Source organism: Solanum tuberosum, unplaced genomic scaffold (genome assembly GCF_000226075.1).
Source record: "Solanum tuberosum cultivar DM 1-3 516 R44 unplaced genomic scaffold, SolTub_3.0 scf00083, whole genome shotgun sequence".
NCBI classification, from domain to species: Eukaryota; Viridiplantae; Streptophyta; class Magnoliopsida; order Solanales; family Solanaceae; genus Solanum; species Solanum tuberosum.
This window is the reverse complement of record NW_006239015.1, coordinates 1,299,129-1,309,824: the sequence shown is the minus strand read 5'-3', so window position 1 is coordinate 1,309,824 and position 10,696 is coordinate 1,299,129. Positions and strand designations below refer to the sequence as shown.

Here is a 10,696-nt window from a genome sequence, read left to right as displayed (position 1 = left end):
TGTTTGTATAAAGCGAGAGAAAATTGTATATACACATGCAAATACATATATATTCGTCCTATACACTTATAATTATACAATAAAAATATTCCCCTGCCCAGTTTTATGCTTGTATAATGTATAATTTATGTTTGTCAACAATTTATACAAACGAGAGACTAACAACAATTTATACAAATGGCCTGCCAGCGAAATTATACAATTCAGAAGAGGAGCCAACGAATTATACAATTGCTTCTTTTTGTATATATGTATAGCGAATTATACATATATATGTTTGCTATGGAGCGCAATTATGCAAACTTTGCTATAGCATACAAATATAATTTTTTTATTTGCTATATGTGAAAGTTTCTAAAATACATTGTATGATGAAAATATATGGTAAGAAGTATTATGACAATTAATTATATAGAGACCTAAAATATATGAAAAGATGTATTAGGAAAATTAATAATTAAAGAGTTCTAAAATATATGATAAAAAAATATATATTAAAAATTAAGAAGTCCTACAATATAAGGTAAGAAGAAAATATATAGAAAGACATATTAAGAGAATTAATATAAGGTAAATTCTAAAATACTGGTCAAAATTCATATAGTTTGACTCTCAATAGAAAAAAATAAATTAAAATTCAACATTACAAATACTACTTAAAATCAGCAATAAATATATATTCTCCAACCAAAACAACATTGCATCAACTGATGAACAAAATAGGAAATAAATAAAAATCTAATATTCTTTTGTGATACTTAGAAAATACATGTCTTCTCCAACTCTTTTCCTATGATTTTTTTTTTTTGAATTCTGCATTCAAAAAATTGTATGTTTAGGAAATACAGAGCTTTTGTCCCTATGATGACAGTAGGTTGAAATAGTAACTATCTTTGAGACTGTAACAACATCCTTCGATTTAATTTCTAAATGTTTACTCTTTGAAACTATAATTAAAGACTTTAGAATCTTTGCCCACAGCAAAAAGAAATTCACCAATTTCTCTTCCAGCTCAAGTTTCTTGTATCCTTTCACCTTTAAGAGCTTTAGCTTTGAAAACTCTATTTGACAATTCTCAAACTTTTCCTTTGCCACAAAATTCCAATATCTTCCTGCTTCCATTGCATAATCACCAAACTGCATAATTTTAATTAATTATTAATTACTTCACAAATAATTAACAAAAGCTAAAAAAAACATTAAAATATTTAAAAGGTTCAAATTAATATACTTACATCGAGAAAGAGTCTTTCAATATTGGGACAATTCTTGACAAAGATTATGATGTCCCATGGGTTCACATATGTTAGTCCATGTCGCACAATTTGCAACTCCTTCAAATTTGGAAGATAGAACTCCATATCTTTGTATTCAAAATCTATATATCTAGGAGAAAGTCCCTAAATAAAGTGTACACACAAAATATTTACGTTGTCAATATATAAAAATAAATTTTAAAATAAAAAAAATTAAATTATTACATTACCTCAAGAAAAATATTGTTAATCGAGAGAGTTTGCACGTTTCTTAAGATTTCAATCAAATTACCCATTCCGCTTATATGCTGAAGCCATGTAGTAGTATCAAGATTGAATATCACATCTTCAAATCTTGTCGGACCAATCAACTTGATTTTATCAATCTCACCCTCATAATGGAAAGTGTGAATATTGGGATCATCAATAGTGATCAAACAAATGTTACCACAACCTCTAATCAAAATAGTTCTAAGTTGATTCGAACCTTTGATTGTAACATTTGTTGGAGAAGAACAAAAAGCCAATGACAAAGACTCGAGTACCACACAACTTCTAAATAACGCTTGAATAAAATGAGGTGTGATTGGAGCCTTAGTTAGACTAAGTGATTTTAAGAATCGTAAGCCTTTTAAGTTTGGCAATAAACGCAACTCACAATTGATCAATTTTACACTCCGAAGAGTTTCAATATCAATAGAATCAGAATGCATATAGTAAGTATCTTCATTATCAGGTGTAAACCATAAATCTATCTCGAGCTCTTCTATGCCCTTTGATGCAACAATTTGAATCCACTCCTGAAGAAAAAGTGAGTACCTATTTGGCGCAGGAATGTACAAATGAAAACTGTAAATTTTCTTGCCTAAATGACCACTTATGATTTTATTGATTATTGAGATATCTTCCCTACCACAATTGCTCTTAAAGATTCTATCAAAACGCAGATTGCGGGCATACATCCATGAATTTAAAAATGGACTAGCTACGGCAGAAGAAGAAATAACATCCTTAGTAGGTAAAAAGGTAAAAATCCTATCAATCACGTGATTAGGAAGATAAACAGAATGATTTGACAATCGCTTTCTTTTGGATCCTGGAGCTTCCATCATTATTTTTCTTCTAGATTAGAAGAAAAATAGTATGACAGAAAATAACTGTATATATTAAAGAGAAAGTATTAACTCAAGATATGAGAATACAGTATGAGAAACATTTGTATTTATAGAGGGAGAATTGTAGAGATATTAAATGCAAATGCACTCAACAACTTGCTTTAAAATACTTCTTGACTTTGGAAAGCAAATCAGAAAAATAAAAATACAATCAAATTTCATTTATAATGCAATCTATATTTATAAATAAAAATTAAAAAATATGTTGAAAGGCCCTGTCTTATGACATTTTTCTTGGATTCAGAATCCAAAAATAAATATATTTTACAGTTTGATACCAAATTTTAAAATAACAGAAAAGACAAAAATAATTTAAGAAAAGCTATTTGCTATTATTAGTTCTTTTAAATTTGAATGTAATATGAATTTCATTCATTTAAAATTAATTGAATAGGATCTGATGACATTTTTCTTGGATTCAGAACCCAAAAATAAATAAATTTTATAGTTTAATACAAAATTTTAAAATAACATAAAAGACAAAAATAATTTAATAAAAGTTATTTGTTATTATTAGTTCTTTCGAATTATAAATTTGAATGTAATGTGAGTTTCATTCATTCAAAATTAATTGATAAGGACCTAAAATGTAAAATTCACATGATTTGACAGATGAACCAAAAATAAAATAATTTTTTTATGAGTTCTAACTATATAATAAAAAATAATTTTGACATAATATTTCATAATAATCTCTGATAATACTTTTGCTTCAGAATGTAAAAATACATATTATTAATAACTACATAACTAATAATGTACCTGATCTTTTATACAACTTTTTAGTATTAATAAAGCATTTGGTTACATTATTAAGTTCTCTAATATGTATTTGACATAACTTATATGGAAACCAATATAATAGTTTATGTAGGATAAAATATAAAATAAAAATCATGTAATAGTAGTAACTCTGTCTAGACAACAAATAGTACATTGATTTTCTCTTAATAGTTCTTTTTTTAAAAAAAAAAAATTAAAAACTATTTGATCTTTTGAAACTTTAGTAAATCCTAATTAAAGGATGTTATATATTCCAATTGTTCAAGCTATGCAATAATGCAAAGATCAGATAAACCTATTAAATCAATATATAATAGATTAAAACCAAAGAAAGATCAAATCAGTGACAATATGTTTGTCAAAAGAGTTTACTAGTGTGCTCGAACAAAGATTCCTAATTCAATTATTAATATTGATTAATTAAGAGTTTTATGGAGTCTTGCTTTGAATCTCAGTTAGCCAAAAATAATTAACATCATATAATATTGAAAGACGTATTTTTATAGAAGAACGATCTATGACTACAAGACACAGAAAGCATTGAGACGTATTTGTTAAATATATATTCTATAGAACTTGCGTGTAGTAAATTTCTTCTCGCATAACACTAGCAGAAATGGGAAATAGTAAAATAAGGTCAAATGAGGCAAATGCAGAAAGTAACATCTATGAGCTAATAAAATAACTGGAAGAATATTTAAAGCAGCAGAGCTGATGTGCATACAATTCATAAATAGTGCATACACAGTTGTTTAGAATGGATTTGTTGTGGTTGTATTTTAAGATGGTAAATGGAGGCAGGGCTGACTCAACAACATTGGAGCCTAAAGCGAAACTGAAGAGAGAGGTCTTAATATTTTATTTTTTTCATCATATATACTTTTATTTAAAATCTATTTTTCTAAATATTTTAGATGCGAAGTCATTGGATACTGTTTTATAATCAATTTGTTTTAATAATTCTTTTTCAAATGGTAATATAGCTAATATATTCAATCTCTCTTGAGATATTGTTGATCTTAAAGAAAATTTAATCAATTTTAATTTCAAAAAAACTTCTTTCGGCCGAGGCAACAGTTACAAGAACTGTTAACAATATTATAAGTAATATGTGTATTTGGAAAAGAATCAAGTCTTTTTATTTGATTGAATATCTTCATTAGATCATTATAATCTTCTACTTTTATTATTTCTCTTAACACTTTTAATTCAAAACATAAATCTAAACCATCTATTACATGTTAAAAAAAGTTCAAGGTTAAGACAATATTTTTAAAATTCTCATTATTTAGTGATCTCAATATTTTACCACTAAATAAGAAATCAAAAATATTTCCATTTGCTTCAATTGGTTCAAATCTATGTTGAAGTGAAAAAATAGTTTGATCTACCCTACATATATAAAACAATAAACTCTAAAAGATTCTTCAAGGGACTTAGTGATTTCGCTATCTATATTTTCATCAAATTGTTTCTTACGAAATTCAGGTTTATTTTCAACTCATACAATTTTCTTAGCAGAAATCATAACACTCATAGTACATATAATTTATTTTACAAAAAAAAACATATATAAGTAATTGTTTTTTCAAAAATGGGGGCCTCAAATATATGAGGCCCCAAGCGATGGCTTTAGTGGCCTAGGGGTTAAGATGGCGCTGAAGGTGATGTTAGCCCATGCAACGATAAGTTTATACACAGTCGGTACATGGATCAAGGTTCTTGACGAAGGTGAAGGTCCTCATCAAGCTCAGATTTACCATTTGATCCCCCAGAAATGGGACTACCATCATTTTCTACGAATGCTGAATAGGCGAAGCTCCACACGGAAACACAATTTTCATCACCTAAACAAGGACAACACAATCATATTAAGAACTTTTCATGTTAACAGGTCATTTCGTAGAAAAAATGTGGTCATTGACTTGACAGAGCAGATGATTTGAGCATTTTAGTGTCAGGGAAGGGAAGCAAATAGGACTAAGAAGTATGGCAAGAAATTTGTTTTCCTAAAAAGGCAAATGGGGAAGAGGAATCGACATAACAAAGCATAGAAGGAGAAGACATGTAATGAACATTGAAAATAATTTACTTCAGATGAATACAAAAGTTCACACACAGTACTCGGGAAAAATTCCAACAATGTGGGGTTAATGAATTTACCTGTTAGGAGCATATCCTCGTGGGAGTCATCTATAACTCCAAATCTCCGATGGCCTGATGAAGAGGCAGCCATCGGCAGGAAAGGATGAAATGAAAAGCCATTAACTGTGTCTGAAACAGGATACGCTGAGTAAGAAATAGAAGAAACTAGGTGGACCTTCTCCCAACTTATTCTTTCAATGAACACAACGAAGTACCTGATGCAGCTCGGAAGCTGGATACCCACTGTCCGGTTAGAAGATTATAAATGTGAACTGAGCCATCCTACATAGACAAACAAGAACGGAAGATGAGATCTTGAATTTCATTCTGACACAGAATGTAATTTTGAGCTAAGCAGAAGATTACCTGTCCTCCAGAGCCAAGATGCTGACCTCGAGGTTCAATATCAAAATATATCCGCTGATTGGTAGTTTCTGATGATCTGTACATCCTAATTAAATGAAGTCAAAAAGGGAACTTTAGTTTATCACTGAAGCACTAGGTCACAATATATTCAAACTTACAAAAGTTATCGTTGTGCATGGTAAATTACTTCATTCATGCAAATTGATATTCTCGACATGGATAATTCGAAAAACAGTGAATATGGACAACTTCAGTTATGAAAGTTCCCCTCCAGGAAAAAACATCATATGAACATATATAGTTTTATTTTATAGAACAAAGGAACTGCTAAAGAATTATCACATTTCTAGCAGGAGTGTGAGACGTCTCCGACTTGTAAAATGCAATTATTTTGGAAGAGGGATGCATCTAATTAGCTTCTTTACTGAACAGAAACAGAGCTATCGAGCCAATCATTCCAATGTTCCAGTTCCCTGAGTGTCCAATCAGTAGAAAGAAACTTACTTGTAAACAATTTCAGCAGTCTTCCGAATGTCCCAGCACAGTATGTAAGGGTCCTAAAAGAAGTTTGAGATGAACTTGGTCAAACATATGTTTAACACAACATGCATGCATGACAGGATATTAGCATACACATGACGATAGACAAGAATTGAGTCCGAAGAAGAAAGGGTCAAATTTTAGATCATAAATAGATAAGTGAAGGAAATCAACAAGTAGCAAGCATGCCTTTCAGAGGAACAGGCACAAAGTTTATATTTCTTTGGATGAAGGATATGAAAACAGATCTTGTTTTAAAATTATTACTCAAGTTTACAAACTATACACTAAAATGTTAAGGTAGAAGTTGAAAAGATTGATACTTGAGGTTTTCGAGTTGTTAGATGTTAAAGTGAATTTTTTGACCTCTTTATGGGGCCAAGTGGTCAATTATACATTCGCCTGGAGTCAAGGCTGTTCAGAGTTCATTTTATAGGTATCCTATAAGGAGAGTGTAGAGGGTTTGGAGGAATGGGAGAAAAAAAAACTGAACATCAAACACTCGCCAACTTTGTTCTGCATTCTCCACATTAACATCTTTTGGCACTAATTCTACAGTAACACTAAAGTCATAAACTGCTTTCCAGATCTCACCTCATCTAAACTCTTAACAGAATAGGAGAAAAATTTAAGGACAAACAAAGCTAAAAGAAGAGATAAGAAGAGAAGGTGCTAGGATCATTAATAAACAGGAAGTATCCAAGTCTGAAATATGGTTACCATTAAATATTGATGAATAATCAAACTCATTTTCTTCCATTAATGTTGATCGTGCGGAAAGCATTTCTCTGTTTAGTAATAATTTGCAAAAAAAAGTTAATGAGGTTGTTATATTCAACTTTTACGAGGGCATAGTTGAAAAAGGTAATTGAACTTCAATAATTTTGTAAAATCATTGATCAGTAATCGGACCTTGAGATTTTCTTGATTGTCTTTTTCAAGTTAAGAATCGTTCATATTATGTGGAGTTTTTTCAACCTAAATGACTTGCTCGAAGAATTAAGGAAGATACAGTGATTTATGTATTATTTTGTTAAGCCAAAGATATTTCTAAACTATTTTAGTTAATTGCTTAGCACTGAAACAGATCCTGGGTTCCACTGTCCCAACCCTATCCCAACCAAATAACAAAACTCAGAATTAAAAGCTTGCACAGGAAAATGAAATCGACTCAAATGGATAATGTTCTGTGTTCCCTTGTTTTGACTGTCTATCCATTCTGGTTTCTTATCTGCTAGAGATTAGAAAATCAGAAACTGTTTAAATAGGCATTGAAAGTAATGAACAGAAATGTATTATGGATCCAGCATTCTCTTTGCAAAGGAAGGACCAAACAACAGTACAATTCAATGATAAATAGGCATTGAAAGTAATGAACAGAAATGTATCATCGTTCTAACCTTCCGGCCACCAGTGTACAAGTAGTTTCCGTCTTTTGAGAATTGGACCTAGTAAGTGAATGTTATGGTTGATGAATCATTTCAGTATCTGAGTACAGTATAGTAAAAAAAATATGAATGATAGATCTGCCAACTTACATGTGTAACCCCACCTTCTTGACCATGCAAGACATAGAGAAGTTCCATGCTATCTTCCCTATGTATGGCAGTAGTTTGGCTATAGGAGCCTGTTGCCAGTAACCCTGAATGGCTTGGACAGAAAGCCATTGAGGATATAATGCCTAAACAGATAAGAGAAAAAGTGTTGGAATAATAAATGAGGAATAATGCCTAAACAGATTAGAGAAAAGGTGCCAGAATAATAAATGTATAATGAAGAATAATGTAGGCATCGAAGGTGGGAGAATTAATTAGCCTCAACAGGACTTAATAGTTTCTCTTTGAGATAACTATCAGGTTGATGTGTTTGACACAGATATTGTTAGCTAATTGTCTTATTTATAAAGTCAAATGCTAAAAAGGTGATCATAAAGAAAAGCAGCTAGCTGAACATACCTGATTGCCCTTCTTTATTTCCTTGAAGGGTGGAGTGCTGGGTAAAGTCTCTGCCAGGCCGATGAATATCAAATATTCTTATGGATTTGTTGTAACCAGCAAATATCCTAATTCGAGAAGAATGAAGTAACAATGAAAACTTTCTTATAAACTTAGCATATTAACAGCTGTAAGTACATAAATAAAGAAAATAAAGCAAATCAGAATAGCACATAAGAAGTTAGTATTATAGTGCATATGAAGTAAGAAGTTACTACAAGAAAAACTGAAAATGCAGAAGTCTTAAGTCTAAAAAATATAATGAAAGAACAAAAAGGGAAAATGTTCTTTTGTGAGGACAGAGTGTCAAAATTAGCGACCACCTAAATTAACAACTAGGCCTCATTACTGTCAATCTAATCACACTGCCAGAAAATATGGATAGATTACTTTTTCAATAAATCAAAAGAACTCATTTTTTCCTCTCTTTAAAGAACTACAAATAAATATTAAAGAAAAATGAAACAGGTGCCTCTACATGAACAGTGACCACAAGAGCAAGGAAGGAGACAAGCACTTTGATAAAGAAGAATGTTTACTTAGTCCCTGCGGGATTGAAGGCAATTGAAAAGGCAGCAGTGATCTCGTCCATGGCATCATAAGCACGGTATGTACAGCGTAACTGCAATCACCCAAGAAAAGATAATGTAGGGAAGAATATCTTCCAAGCAAAGCTTGTTGAGCAGTGACACAAGTCATGGGCTGCTAGCCACCTATCAAAGAGCAGTGAGAGCAAAAAGCATCTTTAGCAACAGCTTTAAAGACAATGACACACCTGTCCAGTAGTAGCATCCCAGAGATGAATAGGGTGATCACGGGTAGTACTTGCAAAAACACATGTCTCTGGACCTGAGGCATTGAAGCAAACTCTAGTTATTTTTTTCTAATCACCATCAGCATTACCACAAATAACAAGACGAGTGACATACTTGAAGAAGACATATAGGGATACCAGCAGTAGTCATATACAGACTCCCCGTCACTCATGACAAGACTTGCAGCATACGAATCTGCAAATAAACAGTCAGTGTTAATCAAAATAAACAAAAACATGAGAAAGAAAATCATATCAAGCTCAATACTGAACACACATGATCGACAAGTTCCCACACTGAAAGCAATTACTATAGCATACTTCCACAATGTTGCTTCACATTCAAACCTATATAAACTAGTAGCATATATTACCTGTATCAGCAGCTGATGAGGAAAAATCAGCAAGCTGTCCACTTCCATCATATGGCCTATCAATGAACCAGAGCCAAATTAACAAAGCAAATCAAGGACAATGGAAATGCAAGAATAACTACCATTTTCTACTATGTGCATTGTGCCTCATAGTCAGCCCAGCAAATACTATCTGGTCAATCAATTAATGTATCTCAATCACAAACTCCTTGGGTCCGTCGATATGAATTATCTATATCCATTCCCCTTTATGTTCAGATGATTCATATCATACTATTTTTAATGCTAGTTGCTCACACAGGAAGAGTTAAATGAAACTCTATCTGTCAATAAATTTTAATCCCTGCAGATCCAATCACCCAAAAATTTACAAGAAAGTTACTCATATAAGCCTAACAGTTATTTGAGACTTAAAATTCATATATTTCTAATTTGCTCCTAGAAAGAAATTATCATTTTTCATCAGAAACTGAGACGAAACTTACAAGTTATATAAACAAAAGGTATTATCATCAGAGCAAGTGAGGAAGCCAGAACCATCAGGAGACCTATAATTCCACCAAAAATATATCCATGAGACTACATAGGGAAAAAAAAACAGAGAAAACAGGGCATAAGAAATGGAGAAACAAAAAGCTTACCATTTGATACCCTTTAAAAAATTGTTAGGGTTTGAAGGCGTCCTGAACTGATTGAAGAAATGATAGGTTAGATACGGCGGAACATCATACTGAATAACCGGCAAAGGGTAAGGTTCTTCCGATGGTTTCTCTTCTACAGCTTCAATTGGGGTTTCCAACAGCTCTACAGCATCTTCATCCATGGATTCTCTAATAAGCTGCTGCTCTGAAGCTTCTTCCTCCATTGATTCACTGTGAACAGTGCTAGCGCCAAAAACTTAGTGTTGGGGGTTTATGGGTTTTAGCTTTGCCAAAAATAAAAATGGTCAAAATTATAAGTACATGTTATATCTATTATTTCTCACAGGTATAATTATTAAATACCTTATTATTATCTATTCATTTTTCAATTATTTTACTAATACTTGTTATTTCTTATCAGTATAGTTATCAAATAACTTATTAGTTCATTTTATTTTTCAACTATTTTAATATTATTTAAATATAAATATCGAGTCAAAATTTAAATAGCATTTCTATTTCACTTATTTTATTAATCTTTTGAGCATGTGGTGTTTGCAAGGGTCAAAGGGAAAATCAATGAGATTCCCTTGAGATGTCTCAATTGC

At 31.4% G+C, this 10,696-nt stretch overlaps 2 protein-coding genes across 2 annotated transcripts; both read right to left on the bottom strand.

Moving 5' to 3' along the window:
- Window positions 1-819: 819 nt before the first annotated feature.
- LOC102582291 (putative FBD-associated F-box protein At1g61330) lies at window positions 820-2,365 on the bottom strand. Its single transcript, XM_006347118.1, has 3 exons — window positions 1,487-2,365; window positions 1,236-1,400; window positions 820-1,137 (listed from the first exon to the last, which is right to left on the bottom strand). The coding sequence occupies exons 1-3, from the start codon at window positions 2,363-2,365 to the stop codon at window positions 820-822; spliced, it is 1,362 nt and encodes a 453-aa protein (XP_006347180.1).
- Window positions 2,366-4,722: 2,357 nt separating this feature from the next.
- On the bottom strand, window positions 4,723-10,378 carry LOC102593887 (telomerase Cajal body protein 1). The gene is made up of 14 exons (XM_006347072.2): window positions 10,089-10,378; window positions 9,933-9,995; window positions 9,448-9,503; window positions 9,189-9,269; window positions 9,035-9,108; window positions 8,799-8,881; window positions 8,221-8,327; window positions 7,804-7,946; window positions 7,666-7,713; window positions 6,230-6,282; window positions 5,726-5,810; window positions 5,575-5,641; window positions 5,378-5,488; window positions 4,723-5,061 (listed from the first exon to the last, which is right to left on the bottom strand). The coding sequence occupies exons 1-14, from the start codon at window positions 10,310-10,312 to the stop codon at window positions 4,928-4,930; spliced, it is 1,329 nt and encodes a 442-aa protein (XP_006347134.1). The 5' UTR covers window positions 10,313-10,378; the 3' UTR covers window positions 4,723-4,927.
- Between the last annotated feature and the right edge of the window lie 318 nt (window positions 10,379-10,696).